At 44.5% G+C, this 26488-nt stretch overlaps 2 protein-coding genes across 28 annotated transcripts in view; both read left to right on the top strand.

Annotated features, from left to right (window-relative positions):
• LOC129869492 (protein XRP2-like) overlaps nucleotides 1-16130 on the top strand; it is a 42266-nt gene extending 26136 nt beyond the window's left edge. Inside the window, exons 3-7 of one of the 27 annotated variants that reach the window (XR_008761944.1) lie at nucleotides 10125-10239; nucleotides 12478-12563; nucleotides 12707-14707; nucleotides 14892-14953; nucleotides 15064-16130. Coding sequence is in view for 1 of the 27 variants with exons in the window: in XM_055943952.1 (XP_055799927.1) it covers nucleotides 10125-10239; nucleotides 12478-12563; nucleotides 12707-12790 (285 nt within the window). In the remaining 26 variants the exon portion in view is untranslated. Of the gene's footprint in view, nucleotides 1-10124; nucleotides 10240-12477; nucleotides 12564-12706 lie in introns of all 27 variants that reach the window. The other 26 variants (XR_008761935.1, XR_008761938.1, XR_008761936.1 and 23 more) reach the window with 26 other exon arrangements.
• Nucleotides 16131-22192: 6062 nt separating this feature from the next.
• Nucleotides 22193-23949, top strand: LOC129811138 (S-antigen protein-like). Its single transcript, XM_055862345.1, has 2 exons — nucleotides 22193-22196; nucleotides 22346-23949. The coding sequence occupies exons 1-2, from the start codon at nucleotides 22193-22195 to the stop codon at nucleotides 23947-23949; spliced, it is 1608 nt and encodes a 535-aa protein (XP_055718320.1).
• The last annotated feature ends 2539 nt before the right edge of the window (nucleotides 23950-26488 follow it).

The following is a 26488-nucleotide window of genomic DNA, read 5'->3' as shown; positions in this document are numbered from 1 at the left end:
TCTACTACCAGCTACCTCTCTACTACCAGCTACCTCTCTACTACCACTCTACTACCACTCTACTACCAGCTACCTCTTTACTACCACTCTACTACCAGCTACCTCTATACTACCACTCTACTACCAGCTACCTCTCTACTACCTCTATACTACCAGCTACCTCTCTACTACCTCTATACTACCAGCTACCTCTATACTACCACTCTACTACCAGCTACCTCTCTACTACCACTCTTCTACCAGCTACCTCTATACTACCACTCTACTACCAGCTACCTCTATACTACCACTCTACTACCAGCTACCTCTATACTACCACTCTACTACCAGCTACCTCTATACTACCACTCTACTACCAGCTACCTCTATACTACCACTCTACTACCACTCTACTACCAGCTACCACTCTACTACCAGCTACCTCTATACTACCTCTATACTACCAGCTACCTCTCTACGACCACTCTACTACCACTCTACTACCAGCTACCACTCTACTACCAGCTACCTCTATACTACCTCTATACTACCACTCTACTACCAGCTACCTCTCTACTACCACTCTTCTACCAGCTACCTCTATACTACCACTCTACTACCAGCTACCTCTCTACTACCTCTATACTACCAGCTACTTCTATACTACCACTCTACTACCAGCTACCTCTATACTACCACTCTACTACCAGCTACCTCTCTACTACCACTCTACTACCACTCTACTACCAGCTACCTCTATACTACCACTCTACTACCAGCTACCTCTATACTACCACTCTACTACCAGCTACCTCTATACTACCACTCTACTACCACTCTACTACCAGCTACCACTCTACTACCAGCTACCTCTATACTACCTCTATACTACCAGCTACCTCTCTACGACCACTCTACTACCACTCTACTACCAGCTACCACTCTACTACCAGCTACCTCTATACTACCTCTATACTACCACTCTACTACCAGCTACCTCTCTACTACCACTATACTACCACTCTACTACCAGCTACCTCTATACTACCACTCTACTACCAGCTACCTCTATACTACCACTCTACTACCAGCTACCTCTATACTACCACTCTACTACCAGCTACCTCTCTACTACCACTCTACTACCAGCTACCTCTATACTACCACTCTACTACCAGCTACCTCTATACTACCACTCTACTACCAGCTATCTCTCTACTACCACTCTACTACCAGCTACCTCTCTACTACCACTCTACTACCAGCTACCTCTATACTACCACTCTACTACCAGCTACCTCTCTACTACCACTCTACTACCAGCTACCTCTCTACTACCTCTATACTACCAGCTACTACCAGCTACCTCTCTACTACCACTCTACTACCAGCTACCTCTCTACTACCTCTATACTACCAGCTACAACCAGCTACCTCTCTACTACCACTCTACTACCAGCTACCTCTCTACTACCACTCTACTACCAGCTACCTCTCTACTACCACTCTACTACCAGCTACCTCTATACTACCACTCTACTACCAGCTACCTCTCTACTACCACTCTACTACCAGCTACCTCTCTACTACCTCTATACTACCAGCTACTACCAGCTACCTCTATACTACCACTCTACTACCAGCTACCTCTCTACTACCACCCTACTACCAGCTACCTCTATACACCACTCTACTACCAGCTACCTCTATACTACCTCTATACTACCACTCTACTACCAGCTACCTCTATACTACCACTCTACTACCAGCTACCTCTCTACTACCACTCTACTACCAGCTACCTCTATACTACCACTCTACTACCACTTTACTACCAGCTACCTCTATACTACCACTCTACTACCAGCTACCTCTATACTACCACTCTACTACCAGCTACCTCTATACTACCTCTCTACTACCACTCTACTACCAGCTACCTCTATACTACCACTCTCCTACCACTCTACTACCACTCTACTACTACTCTACTACCACTCTACTACCAGCTACCTCTATACTACCACTCTACTATCAGCTACCTTTATACTACCACTCTACTACCAGCTACCTCTATACTACCACTCTACTACCAGCTACCTCTATACTACCACTCTACTACCACTCTACTACCACTCTACTACCAGCTACCTCTATACTACCACTCTACTACCACTCTACTACCAGCTACCTCTATACTACCACTCTACTACCACTCTACTACCAGCTACCTCTCTACTACCACTCTACTACCACTCTACTACCAGCTACCTCTATGCTACCACTCTACTACCACTCTACTACCAGCTACCTCTATACTACCACTCTACTACCAGCTACCTCTCTACTACCACTCTACTACCAGCTACCTCTATACTACCACTCTACTACCAGCTACCTCTCTACTACCAGCTACCTCTATACTACCACTCTACTACCAGCTACCTCTCTACTACCACTCTACTACCAGCTACCTCTCTACTACCACTCTACTACCATCTACCTCTATACTACCACTCTACTACCAGCTACCTCTCTACTACCACTCTACTACCAGCTACCTCTATATTACCACTCTACTACCAGCTACCTCTATACTACCACTCTACTACCAGCTACCTCTCTACTACCACTCTACTACCAGCTACCTCTATACTACCACTCTACTACCAGCTACCTCTCTACTACCACTCTACTACCAGCTACCTCTATACTACCACTCTACTACCAGCTACCTCTATACTACCACTCTACTACCAGCTACCTCTATACTACCACTCTACTACCAGCTACCTCTCTACTACCACTCTACTACCACTCTACTACCAGCTACCTCTCTACTACCACTCTACTACCAGCTACCTCTATACTACCACTCTACTACCAGCTACCTCTATACTACCACTCTACTACCAGCTACCTCTCTACTACCACTCTACTACCAGCTACCTCTCTACTACCACTCTACTACCAGCTACCTCTATACTACCACTCTACTACCAGCTACCTCTATACTACCACTCTACTACCAGCTACCTCTATACTACCACTCTACTACCAGCTGCCTCTATACTACCACTCTACTACCAGCTACCTGTCTACTACCACTCTACTACCAGCTACCTCTCTACTACCACTCTACTACCACTCTACTACCAGCTACTTCTATACTACCACTCTACTACCAGCTACCTCTCTACTACCACTCTACTACCAGCTATCTCTATACTACCACTCTACTACCAGCTACCTCTCTACTACCACTCTACTACCAGCTACCTCTATACTACCACTCTACTACCAGCTACTTCTATACTACCATACTACTACCAGCTACCTCTATACTACCACTCTACTACCAGCTACCTCTCTACTACCACTCTACTACCAGCTACCTCTATACACCACTCTACTACCAGCTACCTCTATACTACCTCTATACTACCACTCTACTACCAGCTACCTCTATACTACCACTCTACTACCAGCTACCTCTCTACTACCACTCTACTACCAGCTACCTCTATACTACCACTCTACTACCACTCTACTACCAGCTACCTCTATACTACCACTCTACTACCAGCTACCTCTATACTACCACTCTACTACCAGCTACCTCTATACTACCTCTCTACTACCACTCTACTACCAGCTACCTCTATACTACCACTCTCCTACCACTCTCCTACCACTCTACTACCACTCTACTACTACTCTACTACCAGCTACCTCTATACTACCACTCTACTACCACTCTACTATCAGCTACCTCTATACTACCACTCTACTACCAGCTACCTCTATACTACCACTCTACTACCAGCTACCTCTATACTACCACTCTACTACCACTCTACTACCAGCTACCTCTATACTACCACTCTACTACCACTCTACTACCAGCTACCTCTATACTACCACTCTACTACCACTCTACTACCAGCTACCTCTCTACTACCACTCTACTACCAGCTATCTCTATACTACCACTCTACTACCAGCTACCTCTCTACTACCACTCTACTACCAGCTACCTCTATACTACCACTCTACTACCAGCTACTTTATACTACCACACTACTACCAGCTACCTCTATACTACCACTCTACTACCAGCTACCTCTCTACTACCACTCTACTACCAGCTACCTCTATACACCACTCTACTACCAGCTACCTCTATACTACCTCTATACTACCACTCTACTACCAGCTACCTCTATACTACCACTCTACTACCAGCTACCTCTCTACTACCACTCTACTACCAGCTACCTCTATACTACCACTCTACTACCACTCTACTACCAGCTACCTCTATACTACCACTCTACTACCAGCTACCTCTATACTACCACTCTACTACCAGCTACCTCTATACTACCTCTCTACTACCACTCTACTACCAGCTACCTCTATACTACCACTCTCCTACCACTCTCCTACCACTCTACTACCACTCTACTACTACTCTACTACCACTCTACTACCAGCTACCTCTATACTACCGCTCTACTACCACTCTACTACCAGCTACCTCTATACTACCACTCTACTACCAGCTACCTCTATACTACCACTCTACTACCAGCTACCTCTATACTACCACTCTACTACCACTCTACTACCACTCTACTACCAGCTACCTCTATACTACCACTCTACTACCACTCTACTACCAGCTACCTCTATACTACCACTCTACTACCACTCTACTACCAGCTACCTCTCTACTACCACTCTACTACCACTCTACTACCAGCTACCTCTATACTACCACTCTACTACCAGCTACCTCTCTACTACCACTCTACTACCAGCTACCTCTCTACTACCACTCTACTACCAGCTACCTCTATACTACCACTCTACTACCAGCTACCTCTATACTACCACTCTACTACCAGCTACCTCTCTACTACCACTCTACTACCAGCTACCTCTATACTACCACTCTACTACCAGCTACCTCTATACTACCACTCTACTACCAGCTACCTCTATACTACCACTCTACTACCAGCTACCTCTCTACTACCACTCTTCTACCACTCTACTACCAGCTACCTCTCTACTACCACTCTTCTACCAGCTACCTCTATACTACCACTCTACTACCAGCTACCTCTATACTACCACTCTACTACCAGCTACCTCTCTACTACCACTCTACTACCAGCTACCTCTCTACTACCACTCTACTACCAGCTACCTCTCTACTACCACTCTACTACCAGCTACCTCTCTACTACCACTCTACTACCAGCTACCTCTATACTACCACTCTACTACCAGCTACCTCTATACTACCACTCTACTACCAGCTACCTCTATACTACCACTCTACTACCAGCTGCCTCTATACTACCACTCTACTACCAGCTACCTGTCTACTACCATTCTACTACCAGCTACCTCTCTACTACCACTCTACTACCACTCTACTACTAGCTACTTCTATACTACCACTCTACTACCAGCTACCTCTCTACTACCACTCTACTACCAGCTATCTCTATACTACCACTCTACTACCAGCTACCTCTCTACTACCACTCTACTACCAGCTACCTCTATACTACCACTCTACTACCAGCTACTTCTATACTACCACACTACTACCAGCTACCTCTATACTACCACTCTACTACCAGCTACCTCTCTACTACCACTCTACTACCAGCTACCTCTCTACTACCAGCTACCTCTATATTACCACTCTACTACCACTCTACTAACACTCTACTACCACTAAGGTAATTTGCGTAAATGACTACTGACCTGTAGCACTCACTTCTGTTGCCATGAAATACTTTGAAAGGCTGGTCATGGCTCACATCAACACCATTATCCCAGAAACCCTAGACCCACTCCACTTTGCATACCGCCCCAACAGATCCACAGATGATGCGGTCTCTATTGCCCTCCACACTGCCCTTTCCCACCTGGACAAAGGGAACACCTATGTGAGAATGCTATTAATTTATTCTGTTACCAAACTTTGCATCTGCACAGCTCTTCCAGGAAATGTGTTTTTGGGAAATCTTCAGTGTAAATTGTTCAAAATAGTCCTTGGGCATAGAGTTGCATGGTTTGTTTAACTTTGAAATCAATGGTTTTTGTCTGGCATACTTTTAAAGTGAACAATCTGAGTCTTAGCGTAATTCTGTTACCGTGCCCACTTGTCAAATAAGGACAAGGAGTGGTTGATTGTGTTATGTGTATTGTATTTTAATTTAACCTTTATTTAACTAGGCAAGTCAGTTAAGAACAAATTCTTATTTTCAATGACGGCCTACCGGGGAACAGGAGGTTAACTGCCTTGTTCAGGGGCAGAACGACAGATTTGTACCTTGTCAGCTCGGGGATTCGATCTTGCAACCTTTCGGTTACTAGTCCAACGCTCTAACCACTAGACTACCTGCTGCCGATTGAACTGATTGTAATGACCCAGGATTCCATGGGGTTTGTAATGACCCAGGATTCCATGGGGTTTGTAATGACCCAGGATTCCATGGGGTTTGTAATGACCCAGGATTCCATGGGGTTTGTAATGACCCAGGATTCCATGGGGTTTGTAATGACAACAAGATATTCTATATATACACTACTGTCCCTTTAACAACAAGATATACTATATATACACTACTGTCCCTTTAACAACAAGATATACTATATATCCTGTTGGGGATGGGGGCGCTGTTTAGACTATTTATGCTAATTTGGCTAATTTTTGAAACGGCTTCCCACAAAATCCTTGATCGTACAATATGCATATTATTATTATTATTGGATAGAAAACAGTCTATAGTTTCTATAGGAGTTGAAATTTTGTCTCTAAGTGGAACAGAGCCCATTCTACAGCAATTTCCCTGACATGGATTCAGATTTCAGAAATGTTGGCCACTGTTCTGAAGTCAGTTAAAACGGCACTGATTTTGCTATGACTATACGGACACTTCTTACGTCTTCCCCTGGATGCCTTTACGTGATGACGATTCCAATGGGGTCGATTGCGCGTTCACAGGCCCTACAAATGAAAAAACCCTGAAGCTAGTCATTCTTTTGGAGCTGCGTCATGAGCCTAGAGGACACCGGCGCGCACCTGTTCCAAGCGTTAGTTTAGCCTGTTATATTTCTCCGGTCATCTTTTCACTCGTTATAGGAGTTAAAAACATCATAAGGTAGTTAATTTAAAGCGTTTTATAGCAATTTATATCCGTTTAGTGCGATTTTGGGACATTTCTTTTTGCAACGATGTGAAAAGTTGGGCACGCTTTTCAGTTCATCCCGAACGCTGTTGACATTTCCACATGGCAAGAGGACAGCTTTCCACCAAAAGACGATTTCTCCCAAGAAAGGATCCTTTGCCCAAGATACTGATGGAAGAACAGCTCAAGGTAGGACATTTTTATTATGATAAATCGTGTTTCTGTCGAAACATTTTAGTGGCTTAGGACGCCATGTTTTATGACGTAGCTTCGCTAGGCGCAAACTGTATTGAAAAGTAAGGATAAATTAAAAAATGTTATTCCGCAATTGTATTAAGAATTAAATTGTCTATCAATCCCTGTCCACCCTATATTTTTTAGTCACGTTTATGAGTATTTATGTATAAGAGTAGATCACTGTCTAAGTGGCGCAAGGACTTTTTCTTTACCAGCTTGTCTACATTTCACATTGTCTAACCATGATTTTGGTGGCTAAATATAAACATTTGCGATCAAACTCTATATGGAATGTGTAATATGATGTTACAGGAGTGTCATCGGAAGAATTCTGAGAAGGTTAGTGAAAAAATTAATATCTTTTGGCGATGTTGACTTTTATCGCTCACTTTGGCTAGAATCAATGCTGGGCTGCTAATTGCTATGTGCTAAGCTAATATAACGATTTATTGTGTTTTCGCTGTAAGACACTTAGAAAATCTGAAATATTGTCTGTATTCACAGGATCTGTGTCTTTCGATTCGTGTATGCTGTGTATTTTTACGAAATGTTTGATGATTAGTAAGTAGGTAAACACGTTGCTCTATGTAGTTATTCTAGTCCATTTGTGACGGTGGGTGCAATTGTAAACTATGATATCTACCTGAAATATGCACTTTTTTCTAACAAAACCTATCCCATACCATAAATATGTTATCAGACTGTCATCTGATGAGTTTTTTTGTTGGTTAGGGGCTATAAATATCTTAGTTTAGCCGAATTGGTGATGGCTACTGGTGTTGGTGGACAAATAAAAGATGGTGGATTATGCTAATGTGTTTTTAGGTAATAGATGTACATCTTTACATATTGTGTCTTCCCTGTAAAACATTTTAAAAATCGGACAAGTTGACTGGATTCACAAGATCTGTGTCTTTCATTAGCTGTATTGGACTTTAATGTGTGAAAGTTAAATATTTAAAAAAAAATTTTTTTTTGAATTTCGCGGCACTGGTTTTTCAGTGGGGGGGGGGGGGGTGTGCCGCTAGCGCCACGCTGATCCTAGACAGGATATACAGCAGTATACACTACTGTCTCTTTAACAACAAGATTCTTATTTAGAAAAAAGACGGACAAAATACAGTGGCCCTCGGTAAATTCTTAGTGGGATTGCCCTCCTAAAAATGGACTACTGTCTCTTTCAAAACAAGATATGTTACTGTCCTGTGAGGTAGTGGTAGATTCCTGCTGCTGCCCTGCTGTCGTGCTGCAGAGCGGATTTGGGGTCAATTCCACTTCAGTTCGGTCACTTCAGTAAGTCGGCTTCCAAATTGAGTTCCTTCCTGGACTGGCAGAATATAGTCAACCCTAGTGTGCAGTCAACAATAACACCAACTTCCTGTACAGATGTAGGTTAGTTAATGATGGAAAGGGTTTAACGGTGTCATTGCTTCCTGTCTGTATTAACTCCAGACCTCTGGGAAAGGGTTTAACGGTGTCATTGCTTCCTGTCTGTAATAACTCCAGGCCTCTGGGAAAGGGTTTAACGGTGTCATTGCTTCCTGTCTGTATTAACTCCAGGCCTCTGGGAAAGGGTTTAACGGTGTCATTGCTTCCTGTCTGTAATAACTCCAGGCCTCTGGGAAAGGGTTTAACGGTGTCATTGCTTCCTGTCTGTAATAACTCCAGGCCTCTGGGAAAGGGTTTAACGGTGTCATTGCTTCCTGTCTGTATTAACTCCAGACCTCTGGGAAAGGGTTTAACGGTGTCATTGCTTCCTGTCTGTAATAACTCCAGGCCTCTGGGAAAGGGTTTAACGGTGTCATTGCTTCCTGTCTGTATTAACTCCAGGCCTCTGGGAAAGGGTTTAACGGTGTCATTGCTTCCTGTCTGTATTAACTCCAGGCCTCTGGGAAAGGGTTTAACGGTGTCATTGCTTCCTGTCTGTAATAACTCCAGGCCTCTGGGAAAGGGTTTAACGGTGTCATTGCTTCCTGTCTGTAATAACTCCAGGCCTCTGGGAAAGGGTTTAACGGTGTCATTGCTTCCTGTCTGTAATAACTCCAGGCCTCTGGGAAAGGGTTTAACGGTGTCATTGCTTCCTGTCTGTATTAACTCCAGACCTCTGGGAAAGGGTTTAACGGTGTCATTGCTTCCTGTCTGTAATAACTCCAGGCCTCTGGGAAAGGGTTTAACGGTGTCATTGCTTCCTGTCTGTATTAACTCCAGGCCTCTGGGAAAGGGTTTAACGGTGTCATTGCTTCCTGTCTGTAATAACTCCAGACCTCTGGGAAAGGGTTTAACGGTGTCATTGCTTCCTGTCTGTATTAACTCCAGGCCTCTGGGAAAGGGTTTAACGGTGTCATTGCTTCCTGTCTGTAATAACTCCAGGCCTCTGGGAAAGGGTTTAACGGTGTCATTGCTTCCTGTCTGTATTAACTCCAGGCCTCTGGGAAAGGGTTTAACAGTGTCATTGCTTCCTGTCTGTAATAACTCCAGGCCTCTGGGAAAGGGTTTAACGGTGTCATTGCTTCCTGTCTGTAATAACTCCAGGCCTCTGGGAAAGGGTTTAACGGTGTCATTGCTTCCTGTCTGTATTAACTCCAGGCCTCTGGGAAAGGGTTTAACGGTGTCATTGCTTCCTGTCTGTATTAACTCCAGGCCTCTGGGAAAGGGTTTAACAGTGTCATTGCTTCCTGTCTGTATTAACTCCAGGCCTCTGGGAAAGGGTTTGTGCTGATCCAGACTAAGGAAGTGTCCCTGCGCCCCGAGGACGTCAGCAGAGTGTTCCAGAACGATGCAGAGGGACTCCTAGAGTGGATCACCAACGGTAAGGAACACAGACTGTCCCAAATGGCAACCTATACCCTTATACCCTATACCCTACACCCTATATGGAACAGTGCCCAAAAGTAGTGCTCTATATAGGGAATAGGGTTCTGTAAGGCTCTGGTCTAAAGTAGTGCACTATATAGGGAATAGGGCTCTGGTCTAAAGTAGTGTACTATATAGGGAATAGGGCTCTGGTCTAAAGTAGTGCACTATATAGGGAATAGGGCTCTGGTCTAAAGTAGTGCACTATATAGGGAATAGGGTGCCATTGGGATGCAACCAATCTTGTCTAAAGTAGGGTACTATATAGGGAATAGGGTGCCATTGGGATGCAGCCAATCTTGTCTAAAGTAGGGTACTATATAGGGAATAGGGTGCCATTGGGATGCAGCCAATCTTGTCTAAAGTAGGGTACTATATAGGGAATAGGGTGCCATTGGGATGCAGCCAATCTTGTCTAAAGTAGTGTACTATATAGGGAATAGGGCTCTGGTCTAAAGTAGTGTACTATATAGGGAATAGGGCTCTGGTCTAAAGTAGTGTACTATATAGGGAATAGGGCTCTGGTCTAAAGTAGTGTACTATATAGGGAATAGGGCTCTGGTCTAAAGTAGTGCACTATATAGGGAATATGGCTCTGGTCTAAAGTAGGGTACTATATAGGGAATAGGGCTCTGGTCTAAAGTAGGGCACTATATAGGGAATAGGGATAACATGTGAAATGCTTGATAATGAATGTGATATCAACATTTTATCATTTAAATATTGACTGGCTTTCATCAAGCTGCCCACTCAAGAGAAAGCTTCAAACTGTAACCAGTGCCTGCAACCTGGTTCAGGATATCAGTCAACCTACCAGGGTATTTACAAACAGCACAGGAATGAAATCATCAACATGTATAGATCACATCTTTACTAATGCTGCAGAAATGAGCTTTAAAGCAGTATCCAGATCCATCTGATCTATTGATCACAATATAGCAGCCATATCTAGGAAAACCAACGTTCCAAAGGCTGGGCCTAATATAGTGTATAAGAGGTCAGGCTGGGCCTACTATAGTGTATAAGAGGACAGGCTGGGCCTAATATAGTGTATAAGAGGTCAGGCTGGGCCTAATATAGTGTATGAGAGGTCAGGCTGGGCCTAATATAGTGTATAAGAGGTCAGGCTGGGTCTAATATAGTGTATAAGAGGTCATACAATAAGTTTAGTAGTGATTCCTATGTTGGTGATGTAAAGAATATTTGTTGGTCCAAAGTGTGTAATGAGGAGCAAACAGACGTTGCACTTGACACATTTATGAAACTACTTATTCCAGTTACTAATAAGCATGGACCCATTAAGAAAATGACTAAAACCAGTTAAATCCCAGTGGATTGATGAGGAATTGAAAAATGGTGTGGTTGAGAGGGATGAGGCAAAAGGAATGGCAAATAAGTCTGGCTGCACAACTGATAGCCAACCATACCGCAAACTGAGAAATAATGTGGCTAAACTGAATAAAAAGGATAAGAAACTACACTATGAAACAAAGATAAATGACATAAAGAACGATGGTAAAAGGCTGTGGAGCAACTTCTATTAAATTTAGGGCAAAAAGGCAAACTCAGCTCTATCATTCATTGAATCAGATGGCTCACTCGTTACAAAATTGACTGATATTGCTCACTACTTTAATACTTTTTTCATTGGCAAGATTAGCAAACTTAGGCATGACATGCCAGCAACAAACGCTGACACTACACATCCAAGTTTACCTGACCAAATTATGAAACACAAGCATTATAATGTTGATTCCGTAAACTGAGTGTGGAAGAGGTGAAAAAAGTTTTGTTGTCTATCAACAACGACAAGCCACCTTGCTGACAGCGTGGATGGAAAATTACTGAGGATAATAGCAGACGATTTTTCCACTCCTATTTGGCATATCTTCATTTTAATGCCTACTAGAAAGTGTGTGTCCTCAGGCCTGGAGGGAAGCAAAAGTAATTTCGCTCCCTAAGAATAGTAAAGCCCCTTTTTAAGGAACGTGTGACATCATCTGGGTTAATAGTTCAATAGTAAGGAAGGTGTGACATCAGTTTTCTATTGCTGGCTCTCTGTGATGTATGGTGACCTTTGAACCAAGAGAAGGGGGGGGGGGATAAGATCCTCATAGCTGAAGGAAATAATTGTGTTAATGAGTTGATTTAGTGCTTATGATGCATTTCTGAAACGCCTGTCTTGTTGCCACAGGCCCAGTGACAGCCCTGGAGTTGAATGGGGACGGGGTAGTGGAGGCCTGCAAGAGCCTGGCCAGTGACTTGTTCAGTGGATCCAAGGTAAACAGCACTCCTGACATCTCGGTACAAAAATATCTCAAGATTGAATCGATTGTATTGCGAGTTTTAGTCAGAACTGTAATAGCTAATAAAATAGTACCTGAATGTGAGGTAACTCTTGTTTTCTGTCCTTTTCTCCGCAGGTGTTTGTTTCAGACAACAGAAATACTTCCTCTCGAGATGTGGACAACTTCTTCAACTTTGCTGACATGCAGATGGGCTTGTGATTAAAGAGAGGACAGGTTAATCAACATAGTGATGGTAGGTAGGAGAGAGGACAGGTTAATCAACATAGTGATGGTAGGTAGGACAGGTTAATCAACATAGTGATGGTAGGTAGGACAGGTTAATCAACTTAGTGATGGTAGGTAGGAGAGAGGACAGGTTAATCAACATAGTGATGGTAGGTAGGAGAGAGGACAGGTTAATCAACATAGTGATGGTAGGTAGGACAGGTTAATCAACATAGTGATGGTAGGTAGGACAGGTTAATCAACATAGTGATGGTAGGTAGGACAGGTTAATCAACTTAGTGATGGTAGGTAGGAGAGAGGACAGGTTAATCAACATAGTGATGGTAGGTAGGAGAGAGGACAGGTTAATCAACATAGTGATGGTAGATAGGACAGGTTAATCAACATAGTGATGGTAGGTAGGAGAGAAGACAGGTTAATCAACATAGTGATGGTAGGTAGGAGAGAGGACAGGTTAATCATCAACATAGTGATGGTAGGTAGCAGAGAGGACAGGTTAATCAACACAGTGATGGTAGGTAGGAGAGAAGACAGGTTAATCAACATAGTGATGGTAGATAGGAGAGAGGACAGGTTAATCAACATAGTGATGGTAGATAGCAGAGAAGACAGGTTAATCAACATAGTGATGGTAGGTAGGAGAGGTTAATCAACATAGTGATGATAGGTAGGAGAGAGGACAGGTTAATCAACATAGTGGTGGTAGGTAGGAGAGAGGACAGGTTCATCAACATAGTGATGGTAGATAGGACAGGTTAATCAACATAGTGATGGTAGGTAGGAGAGAGGACAGGTTAATCAACATAGTGGTGGTAGGTAGGACAGGTTAATCAACATAGTGATGGTAGATAGGACAGGTTAATCAACATAGTGATGGTAGATAGGAGAGAGGACAGGTTAATCAACATAGTGATGGTAGGTAGGAGAGAGGACAGGTTAATCAACTTAGTGATGATAGGTAGGAGAGAGGACAGGTTAATCAACATAGTGATGGTAGGTAGGAGAGAGGACAGGTTAAACAACATAGTGATGGTAGGTAGGAGAGAGGACAGGTTAATCAACATAGTGATGGTAGGTAGGAGAGAGGACAGGTTAATCAACATAGTGATGGCAGGTAGGAGAGAGGACAGGTTAATCAACATAGTGATGGTAGGTAGTGGAGAAGGACAGGTTAATCAACATAGTGATGGTAGGTAGGAGAGAGGACAGGTTCATCAACATAGTGATGGTAGATAGGAGAGAGGACAGGTTAATCAACATAGTGATGGTAGGTAGTGGAGAAGGACAGGTTAATCAACATAGTGATGGTAGATAGGAGAGAAGACAGGTTAATCAACATAGTGATGGCAGGTAGGAGAGAGGACTGGTTAATCAACATAGTGATGGTAGGTAGTGGAGAAGGACAGGTTAATCAACATAGTGATGGTAGATAGGAGAGAGGACAGGTTAATCAACATAGTGATGGTAGGTAGGAGAGAAGACAGGTTAATCAACATAGTGATGGTAGGTAGGAGAGAGGACAGGTTAATCAACATAGTGATGGCAGGTAGGAGAGAGGACAGGTTAATCAACATAGTGATGGCAGGTAGGAGAGAGGACAGGTTAATCAACATAGTGATGGTAGGTAGGAGAGAGGACAGGTTAATCAACATAGTGATGGTAGGTAGGAGAGAGGACAGGTTAATCAACATAGTGATGGTAGATAGGACAGGTTAATCAACATAGTGATGGTAGGTAGGAGAGAGGACGGGTTAATCAACATAGTGATGGTAGGTAGCAGAGAGGACAGGTTAATCAACATAGTGATGGTAGATAGGACAGGTTACAACATAGTGATGGTAGGTAGGAGAGAGGACAGGTTAATCAACATAGTGATGGTAGATAGGACAGGTTACAACATAGTGATGGTAGGTAGGAGAGAGGACAGGTTAATCAACATAGTGATGGTAGATAGGACAGGTTAATCAACTTAGTGATGGTAGGTAGTAGAGAGGACAGGTTACAACATAGTGATGGTAGGTAGGAGAGAGGACAGGTTAATCAACTTAGTGATGGTAGGTAGGAGAGAGGACAGGTTAATCAACATAGTGATGGTAGATAGGAGAGAGGACAGGTTAATCAACATAGTGATGGTAGGTAGGAGAGATGACAGGTTAATCAACATAGTGATGGTAGGTAGCAGAGAGGACAGGTTAATCAACTTAGTGATGGTAGATAGGACAGGTTAATCAACTTAGTGATGGTAGGTAGCAGAGAGGACAGGTTAATCAACATAGTGATGGTAGGTAGGAGAGAGGACAGGTTAATCAACATAGTGATGGTAGGTAGGAGAGAGGACAGGTTAATCAACATAGTGATGGTAGGTAGGAGAGAGGACAGGTTAATCAACATAGTGATGGTAGGTAGGAGAGAGGACAGGTTAATCAACATAGTGATGGTAGGTAGGACAGGTTAATCAACATAGTGATGGCAGGTAGGACAGGTTAATCAACATAGTGATGGCAGGTAGGAGAGAGGACAGGTTAATCAACATAGTGATGGTAGGTAGCAGAGAGGACAGGTTAATCAACATAGTGATGGTAGGTAGGTAGCAGAGAGGACAAGTTAATCATTCATAGTGACAATATAGTCTACCAGTCTGTCTGTCTGTCCACCATTCATAGGGCTCATATTCACTCGAGACAGCATCTCAGTGGGCTCCCGAGTGACGCAACAGTCAAAGGCACTGCATCTCAGTGCTTGAGGCATCACTACAGACACCCTGGTTCGAATCCAGGCTGTATCACAACTGGCCGTGATTGGGAGTCCCATAGGGCGGCACACAATTGGCCCAGCGTCGTTAGGGTTGGGCCGGTGTAGGCCGCCATTGTAAATAAGAATTTGTTCTTAACCTGTTTGGGCTGCAGCCCGACACCGGTACACTTATGACAACATCCAGCTCAAGTGCAGGGCGTGAAATTCAAAAGATATTTTTTTTAAATATTTAACTTTCACACATTAACAAGTCCAATACAGCATATGAAAGGTACACATCTTGTGAATCAAGCCAACATGTCTGATTTTTAAAATGTTTTACAGGGAAGACACAATATGTAAATCTATTAGCTAACCACGTTAGCAAAAGACACCACTTTTCTTACTCCATCAGTTTTTTACTCCATCAGTAGCTATCACAAATTCGACCAAATAAAGATATAAATAGCCACTAACCAAGAAACAACTTCATCAGATGACAGTCTGATAACATATTTATTGTATAGCATATGTTTTGTTAGAAAAATGTGCATATTTCAGGTATAAATCATAGTTTACATTGCAGTCAGAAATTGCACCGAAAGCAGACAGAAAAATTACAGACACCAACGCCAAATAACTAAATACTCATCATAAAACATTTCTGAAAAATACATGGTGTACAGCAATTGAAAGACAGACATCTTGTGATTCCAGACAATATTTCCGATTTATCAAGTGTTTTACAGCGAAAACACAATATAGCGTTATATTAGCGTAGCCACAATAGCCAGAAACACTTGGGCGCCGACGGCCAGTTCACATGCACGACAGATATTAGAAATGGCATCATAAAATGTTTCTTACTTTTGGTGATCTTCCGTCAGAATGTTGGACAAGGTGTCCTTTGTCCAGAACAGTCGTTGTTTGGATCTGGAACGGCAAATTTCCCTCTTGATTTAGCATGGGCACTTGCCAAGTGGCACGGATCTCTCCAACGTCAACAAAGTCAGAGAACGGAACACGGCAAAACTCCCGAAAAAAATTCAATAATCTGATTAAACTATATTGAAAAAACATACTTTACGATGATATGGTCACATATATCAAATAAAATCTAAACCGGAGATGTTAGTCGTCCATAACGACAGCTAAACAGAAGGCAAATCCATGTCCCCTTTCGCGCGCTCCAGAAACAGGAAATGGACAGTCACGTCATACAAAGAGCTTTAATTCCACCTCAGACCAAGATAAACACGAAATTTCTTCTCTCACCGCCTCTTGACAACCAGGGGAAGGTGTATGAAGTGTACGTAGACTCTTACGTATCATGTATAGGCAGGAAGAGCATCGATTTCTGACATTCCACTTCCTGGTCAGGAAATGTGCTGCAGAATGAGTTCTGTTTCACTCAGAGAAATAATTCAAACGATTTTAGAAACTAGAGAGTGTTTTCTATCCAATAGTAATAATAATATGCATATTGTACGAGCAAGAATTGAGTACGAGGCCGTTTGAAATGGGCACGATTTAACTGGCTACTCAATACTGCCCCTTGCAGCCATAAGAAGTTTTAACTGACTTGCCTAGTTAAATAAAGGTTACATAAAAAATATATATATTTAAATCCACCGTTCATAGTTGGTAGCGGGATCGTTTGTCCAGATCAGCAGTGGAGAGGACAGCTGATAGGCAGTGGAGAGGTCAGGTGATAGGCAGTGGAGAGGTCAGCTGATAGGCAGTGGAGAGGTCAGCTGATAGGCAGTGGAGAGGTCAGCTGATAGGCAGTGGAGAGGTCAGGTGATAGGCAGTGGAGAGGTCAGCTGATAGGCAGTGGAGAGGTCAGCTGATAGGCAGTGGAGAGGTCAGCTGATAGGCAGTGGAGAGGTCAGCTGATAGGCAGTGGAGAGGTCAGCTGATAGGCAGTGGAGAGGTCAGCTGATAGGCAATGGAGAGGTCAGCTGATAGGCAGTGGAGAGGTCAGCTGATAGGCAGTGGAGAGGTCAGCTGATAGGCAGTGGAGAGGTCAGCTGATAGGCAGTGGAGAGGTCAGCTGATAGGCAGTGGAGAGGTCAGCTGATAGGCAGTGGAGAGGTCAGGAACAGTGAAGACATGAGACATACAGCTCAAAAAGTGGGTCTACTCTGGACAGTTAATAAGGATCAGTAGTGGGTCTACTCTGGACAGTTGATAAGGATCAGTAGTGGGTCTACTCTGGACAGTTGATAAGGATCAGTAGTGGGTCTACTCTGGACAGTTGATAAGGATCAGTAGTGGGTCTACTCTGGACAGTTGATAAGGATCAGTAGTGGGTCTACTCTGAACAGTTGATAAGGATCAGTAGTGGGTCTACTCTGGACAGTTGATAAGGATCAGTAGTGGGTCTACTCTGGACAGTTGATAAGGATCAGTAGTGGGTCTACTCTGGACAGTTGATAAGGATCAGTAGTGGGTCTACTCTGGACAGTTGATAAGGATCAGTAGTGGGTCTACTCTGGACAGTTGATAAGGATCAGTAGTGGGTCTACTCTGGACAGTTGATAAGGATCAGTAGTGGGTCTACTCTGGACAGTTGATAAGGATCAGTAGTGGGTCTACTCTGGACAGTTGATAAGGATCAGTAGTGGGTCTACTCTGGACAGTTGATAAGGATCAGCTGTGGGTCTAGTCTGGACAGTTGATAAGGATCAGTAGTGGGTCTACTCTGGACAGTCTAAGGATCAGTAGTGGGTCTACTCTGGACAGTTGATAAGGATCAGCTGTGGGTCTAGTCTGGACAGTTGATAAGGATCAGTAGTGGGTCTACTCTGGACAGTTGATAAGGATCAGTAGTGGGTCTACTCTGGACAGTCTAAGGATCAGTAGTGGGTCTACTCTGGACAGTTGATAAGGATCAGTAGTGGGTCTACTCTGGACAGTTGATAAGGATCAGTAGTGGGTCTACTCTCTACAGTTGATACGGATCAGTAGTGGGTCTACTCTGGACAGTTGATAAGGATCAGTAGTGGGTCTACTCTGGACAGTTGATAAGGATCAGTAGTGGGTCTACTCTGGACAGTTGATAAGGATCAGTAGTGGGTCTACTCTGGACAGTTGATAAGGATCAGTAGTGGGTCTACTCTGGACAGTTGATAAGGATTAGTAGTGGGTCTACTCTGGACAGTTGATAAGGATCAGTAGTGGGTCTACTCTGGACAGTTGATAAGGATCAGTAGTGGGTCTACTCTGGACAGTTGATAAGGATCAGTAGTGGGTCTACTCTGGACAGTTGATAAGGATCAGTATTGGGTCTACTCTGGACAGTTGATAAGGATCAGTAGTGGGTCTACTCTGGACAGTTGATAAGGATCAGTAGTGGGTCTACTCTGGACAGTTGATAAGGATCAGTAGTGGGTCTACTCTGGACAGTTGATAAGGATCAGTAGTGGGTCTACTCTGGACAGTTGATAAGGATCAGTAGTGGGTCCACTCTGGACAGTTTATAAGGATCAGTAGTGGGTCTACTCTGGACAGTTGATAAGGATCAGTAGTGGGTCTACTCTGGACAGTTGATAAGGATCAGTAGTGGGTCTACTCTGGACAGTTGATAAGGATCAGTAGTGGGTCTACTCTAGACAGTTGATAAGGATCAGTAGTGGGTCTACTCTAGACAGTTGATAAGGATCAGTAGTGGGTCTACTCTGGACAGTTGATAAGGATCAGTAGTGGGTCTAGTCTGGACAGTTGATAAGGATCAGTAGTGGGTCTACTCTGGACAGTTGATAAGGATCAGTAGTGGGTCTACTCTCTACAGTTGATACGGATCAGTAGTGGGTCTACTCTGGACAGTTGATAAGGATCAGTAGTGGGTCTACTCTGGACAGTTGATAAGGATCAGTAGTGGGTCTACTCTGGACAGTTGATAAGGATCAGTAGTGGGTCTACTCTGGACAGTTGATAAGGATCAGTAGTGGGTCTACTCTGGACAGTTGATAAGGATCAGTATTGGGTCTACTCTGGACAGTTGATAAGGATCAGTAGTGGGTCTACTCTGGACAGTTGATAAGGATCAGTAGTGGGTCTACTCTGGACAGTTGATAAGGATCAGTAGTGGGTCTACTCTGGACAGTTGATAAGGATCAGTAGTGGGTCTACTCTGGACAGTTGATAAGGATCAGTAGTGGGTCTACTCTGGACAGTTTATAAGGATCAGTAGTGGGTCTACTCTGGACAGTTGATAAGGATCAGTAGTGGGTCTACTCTGGACAGTTGATAAGGATCAGTAGTGGGTCTACTCTGGACAGTTGATAAGGATCAGTAGTGGGTCTACTCTGGACAGTTGATAAGGATCAGTAGTGGGTCTACTCTGGACAGTTGATAAGGATCAGTAGTGGGTCTACTCTGGACAGTTGATAAGGATCAGTAGTGGGTCTACTCTAGACAGTTGATAAGGATCAGTAGTGGGTCTACTCTGGACAGTCTAAGGATCAGTAGTGTATCTACTCTGGACAGTTGATAAGGATCAGTAGTGGGTCTACTCTGGACAGTTGATAAGGATCAGTAGTGGGTCTACTCTGGACAGTTGATAAGGATCAGTAGTGGGTCTACTCTCTACAGTTGATACGGATCAGTAGTGGGTCTACTCTCTACAGTCGATAAGGATCAGTAGTGGGTCTACTCTGGACAGTTGATAAGGATCAGTAGTGGGTCTACTCTAGACAGTTGATAAGGATTAGTAGTGGCTCTACTCTGGACAGTTGATAAGGGTCAGTAGTGGGTCTACTCTGGACAGTTTATAAGGATCAGTAGTGGGTCTACTCTGGACAGTTGATAAGGATCAGTATTGGGTCTACTCTCTAGAGTTGATAAGGATCAGTAGTGGGTCTACTCTGGACAGTCTAAGCATCAGTAGTGGGTCTACTCTGGACAGTTGATAAGGGTCAGTAGTGGGTCTGCTCTGGACAGTTTATAAGGATCAGTAGTGGGTCTACTCTGGACAGTTGATAAGGATCAGTAGTGGGTCTACTCTGGACAGTTGATAAGGATCAGTAGTGGGTCTACAGTTGATAAGGATCAGTTGTGGGTCTACTCTGGACAGTTGATAAGGATCAGTAGTGGGTCTACTCTGGACAGTTGATAAGGATCAGTAGTGGGTCTACTCTGGACAGTTGATAAGGATCAGTAGTGGGTCTACTCTGGACAGTTGATAAGGATCAGTAGTGGGTCTACTCTGGACAGTTGATAAGGATCAGTAGTGGGTCTACTCTGGACAGTTGATAAGGATCAGTAGTGGGTCTACTCTAGACAGTTGATAAGGATCAGTAGTGGGTCTACTCTGGACAGTTGATAAGGATCAGTAGTGGGTCTACTCTGGACAGTTGATAAGGATCAGTAGTGGGTCTACTCTGGACAGTTGATAAGGATCAGTAGTGGGTCTACTCTGGACAGTTGATAAGGATCAGTAGTGGGTCTACTCTGGACAGTTGATAAGGATCAGTAGTGGGTCTACTCTGGACAGTTGATAAGGATCAGTAGTGGGTCTAGTCTGGACAGTTGATAAGGATCAGTAGTGGGTCTACTCTGGACAGTTGATAAGGATCAGTAGTGGGTCTACTCTGGACAGTTGATAAGGATCAGTAGTGGGTCTACTCTGGACAGTTGATAAGGATCAGTAGTGGGTCTACTCTGGACAGTTGATAAGGATCAGTAGTGGGTCTACTCTGGACAGTTGATAAGGATCAGTAGTGGGTCTACTCTGGACAGTTGATAAGGATCAGTAGTGGGTCTACTCTGGACAGTTGATAAGGATCAGTAGTGGGTCTACTCTGGACAGTTGATAAGGATCAGTAGTGGGTCTACTCTGGACAGTTGATAAGGATCAGTAGTGGGTCTACTCTGGACAGTTGATAAGGATCAGTAGTGGGTCTACTCTGGACAGTTGGTAAGGATCAGTAGTGGGTCTACTCTGGACAGTTGATACGGATCAGTAGTGGGTCTACTCTCTACAGTTGATAAGGATCAGTAGTGGGTCTACTCTCTACAGTTGATAAGGATCAGTAGTGGGTCTACTCTGGACCGTTTATAGGAAGCCATAGTACATAACTGGATGGATTTTTACGTCTGATTCTGATGTGTTGTCAGTGGCGGATCATCATTCTCCCAAGTCGTCCTGTGTGTCCATAAGCCTATGCCCCCAGCAGGCCCGTTATTCAGGAACGCTTAACACACGTTCTGCCTCCTCTCCGATCCAAGTGGCTATTCCTCGACCTAGAACCTAGAACCTAACGCTTCAAAATATAGCTTAAATATTTTTGATTTCACTTTTAAAATGTATGACCTGTTATGTGTGCCATAAACACAACTAGTCACAATGTTTTCATCGGATTAGGCTACTTCAAAAGTCTCCTGTAGATTACCTGCGAGTGCTCACATTCATCCACTCGTGTTAAAAACACCAAAAAGTTTAATGACTTTCGGAGATCGCCAAGCCGAGCCTTCGATACTGAGTAGGGAGGGATGTATTTTCTGTTTGTGGAGATCGCCAAGCCGAGCCTTCGATACTGAGTAGGGAGGGATGTAGTTTCTGTTTGTGGAGATCGACATACTCTACTTCGTTGTGGTATTGAAGAGACACACCATGATGACAAGTGCCCGAAGTCGGTAATGGGTATGCAGTTATGCATTACTTGTTGGTTGGGTGTGGTGCAGTGGCACAGAAACCTGTTGGTGGAAAATTCGTTGCATATATTTTCTATAATTATAAATATAGCATCAACATGTAGAAAATCTGATTTCCTTCCAGCTGATCGTCTGCAGCCGGCTCTGATTGTAGTGTAATAAGAAAGGCAGGGAGAGTCTCGTCAGTGGTGGTCAGGCAGGGAGAGTCTCGTCAGGCAGGGAGAGTCTCGTCAGGCAGAGAGAGTCTCGTCAGGCAGGGAGAGTCTCGTCAGTGGTGGTCAGGCAGGGAGAGTCTCGTCAGGCAGGGAGAGTCTCGTCAGTGGTGGTCAGGCAGGGAGAGTCTCGTCAGGCAGGGAGAGTCTCGTCAGGCAGGGAGAGTCTCGTCAGGCAGGGAGAGTCTCGTCAGTGGTGGTCAGGCAGGGAGAATCTCGTCAGGCAGGGAGAGTCTCGTCAGGCAGGGAGAGTCTCGTCAGGCAGGGAGAGTCTCGTCAGGCAGGGAGAGTCTCGTCAGGCAGGGAGAGTCTCGTCAGTGGTGGTCAGGCAGGGAGAGTCTCGTCAGGCAGGGAGAGTCTCGTCAGGCAGGGAGAGTCTCGTCAGTGGTGGTCAGGCAGGGAGAGTCTCGTCAGGCAGGGAGAGTCTCGTCAGGCAGGGAGAGTCTCGTCAGGCAGGGAGAGTCTCGTCAGGCAGGGAGAGTCTCGTCAGGCAGGGAGAGTCTCGTTAGCCAGGGAGAGTCTCGTCAGGCAGGGAGAGTCTCGTCAGGCAGGGAGAGTCTCGTCAGGCAGGGAGAGTCTCGTCAGTGGTGGTCAGGAAGGGAGAGTCTCGTCAGGCAGGGAGAGTCTTCGTCAGGCAGGGAGAGTCTCGTCAGGCAGGGAGAGTCTCGTCAGGCAGGGAGAGTCTCGTCAGTGGTGGTCAGGCAGGGAGAATCTCGTCAGGCAGGGAGAGTCTCGTCAGGCAGGGAGAGTCTCGTCAGGCAGGGAGAGTCTCGTCAGGCAGGGAGAGTCTCGTCAGTGGTGGTCAGGAAGGGAGTGTCTCGTCAGGCAGGGAGAGTCTCGTCAGGCAGGGAGAGTCTCGTCAGGCAGGGAGAGTCTCGTCAGTGGTGGTCAGGCAGGGAGAATCTCGTCAGGCAGGGAGAGTCTCGTCAGGCAGGGAGAGTCTCGTCAGGCAGGGAGAGTCTCGTCGGGCAGGGAGAGTCTCGTCGGGCAGGGAGAGTCTCGTCGGGCAGGGAGAGTCTCGTCGGGCAGGGAGAGTCTCGTCGGGCAGGGAGAGTCTCGTCGGGCAGGGAGAGTCTCGTCGGGCAGGGAGAGTCTCGTCGGGCAGGGAGAGTCTCGTCGGGCAGGGAGAGTCTCGTCGGGCAGGGAGAGTCTCGTCGGGCAGGGAGAGTCTCGTCGGGCAGGGAGAGTCTCGTCAGGCAGGGAGAGTCTCGTCAGTGGTGGTCAGGCAGGGAGAGTCTCGTCAGGCAGGGAGAGTCTCGTCGGGCAGGGAGAGTCTCGTCAGTGGTGGTCAGGCAGGGAGAATCTCGTCAGGCAGGGAGAGTCTCGTCAGGCAGGGAGAGTCTCGTCAGGCAGGGAGAGTCTCGTCAGGCAGGGAGAGTCTCGTCAGGCAGGGAGAGTCTCGTCAGGCAGGGAGAGTCTCGTCAGGCAGGGAGAGTCTCGTCAGTGGTGGTCAGGCAGGGAGAATCTCGTCAGGCAGGGAGAGTCTCGTCAGGCAGGGAGAGTCTCGTCAGGCAGGGAGAGTCTCGTTAGGCAGGGAGAGTCTCGTCAGGCAGGGAGTGTCTCGTCAGGCAGGGAGAGTCTCGTCAGGCAGGGAGAGTCTCGTCAGGCAGGGAGAGTCTCGTCAGGCAGGGAGAGTCTCGTCAGGCAGGGAGAGTCTCGTTAGCCAGGGAGAGTCTCGTCAGGCAGGGAGAGTCTCGTCTCAAACTTCTGGCCTGTTGGCCCTGCGTGGCATCAACTGTGTCACAAAAGAATGCAGAAGTTGTAAAGTCGATATCCACGTTTATAAACACAGGCTGGCTACAGTTATTTTTTATTTATTTTGGTAATCATCATTGTTGTACATTTTAGAAGGGGGGAGGGGGGTGCATTTTGGGGGAGTTGGTCCGTCCAGCTATGTGACATTGTTTGGTATGTTCATGTGTTTTCTCTTCATGTATTTATTAGGGTGTTTGGTAGAGTCAACTGGACTTCCTTAGTGGTTACCTGGGTTACCGGGGTTGTTTCCAGACACGTTGTCAGGGTGAAACTGGTGTAAATAGCTGATTGGACATTGATCTGATTAATGAGCACGAGAGTGTATTCACTAGGAAATCAACGGAAGCAAACGGGACAAAACGGGGATCTTCCTGAATGTGTCAAATAGAAATGAGTTTGCACTAATGAATATACCCCATGCAACATGATTCAGGTAACCGTTTGGTTATACCACTGTAATACGTTTGCACAAATGAATACATCCCATGCCACATGATTCAGGTAACCCTTTGGTTACACCACTGTAATACGTTTGCACAAATGAATACATCCCATGCCACATGATTCAGGTAACCCTTTGGTTACACCACTGTAATACGTTTGCACAAATGAATACATCCCATGCCACATGATTCAGGTAACCCTTTGGTTACACCACTGTAATAAGTTTGCACAAATGAATACATCCCATGCCACGTGATTCAGGTAACCCTTTGGTTAAGCCACTGTAATGAGTTTGGGGAAAGGCTGTGGCTTTTTATAAGTCTTGATTCTTATTTTGTATTTTTGTTTTCTGCTCTCAAGTTGTGAATATTTTTTTATTGAAAGCCAGCCAGAGTGTGCACAAATCATCTTTCAAGACGATACCCAACGTTAACTAAATAGATCTCAGGATTTAGAATGTATTGAAAAGATGTAGGTGGTAATGTTGTTTTCTTCTGTGATGAAATGTAAAGTGCATTCGGAAAGTATTCAGACCCCTTGACGTTACAGCCTTATTCTAAAATGGATTAAATAAATAAAAATCCTCAGCAATCTACACACAATACCTCATAATGACAAAGAAAAAAAAAGGTTTTTAGACATTTTTGCTAATTTATTAAAAATAAAATATCACATTTACATAAGTATTCAGACCCTTTACTCAGTACATTGTTGAAGCACCTTTGGCAGTGATTACAGTCTCCAGTCTTCTTGGGTATGACACTACCAGCTTGGTACACCTGTATTTGGGGAGTTTCTTCTCTGCAGATCCTCTCAAGCTCTGTAAGGTTGGATGGGGAGCGTCGCTGCACAGCTATTTTCAGGTCTCTCCAGAGATGTTCGATCGGGTTCAAGTCCCGCCACCACCATGCTTCACCGTAGGGATGCTGCCACCACCATGCTTCACCGTAGGGATGGTGCCAGGTTTCCTCCAGACGTGACGCTTGGCATTCTGGCCAAAGAGTTCAATCTTGGTTTCATCAGACCAGAGAATCTTGTTTCTCATGGCCTGAGAGTCTTTAGGTGCCTTTTGGTAAACTCTAATGTAAATGTAAATAAGGTATTTCTGTTTTGTATTTGTTTTTACATTTGCCCAAATTTTGAAAACACTGTTTTTGCTTTGTCGTTGTGGGGTATTGTGATGTCATTATGGGGTATTGTGATGTCGTTATGGGGTATTGTGATGTCATTATGGGGTATTGTGATGTCGTTGTGGGGTATTGTGTGTAGATTGCTGAGGATTTTTATTTATTTAATACATTTTAGAATAAGGCTGTAACGTCACAAAATGTGGAAAAAGTCAAGGGGTCTGAATACTTTCCATATGCACTGTGTACTTCCTAAATGGCACCCTATTCCCTATATAGTGCACTACTTTTGACCAGGGCCCTATGGCACCCTATTCCCTTTGTAGTGCACTACTTTTGACCAGGGTAATGCACTATAAAAGGACTAGGGTGCCATTTGGGACAGACAATATACTGTAATATTTGTATTTGTTGAAGGAATGATATGATTGGACTTTGTAATTTAAAAAATTTAAAAGCTTCCTTTTTGTATCTGCTTCTTTTGTAGAATCAAATGGAACATGTATATAATATATTTGTCAAAAGATCCGTTTTATGTTGTGTGGTTTATTTTAGATTTTAGTGTGGCGTCGTTGTGGAAGCTGTTGTTGTTATAGACTTTCTGATGGTAGTTGGCAATGGCCATAGCCAGATATAGTAAACAGATATACAGTTGAAGTCGGAGGTTTACATACACCTTAACCAAAAAACATTTAAACTCATTTTTTTCACAATTCCTGACATTTAATCCAAGTAAAAATGTC

Source organism: Salvelinus fontinalis, chromosome 14 (assembly GCF_029448725.1).
Source record: "Salvelinus fontinalis isolate EN_2023a chromosome 14, ASM2944872v1, whole genome shotgun sequence".
Taxonomy (NCBI): Eukaryota; Metazoa; Chordata; class Actinopteri; order Salmoniformes; family Salmonidae; genus Salvelinus; species Salvelinus fontinalis.
This window is presented reverse-complemented; position numbering and strand designations above follow the sequence as displayed.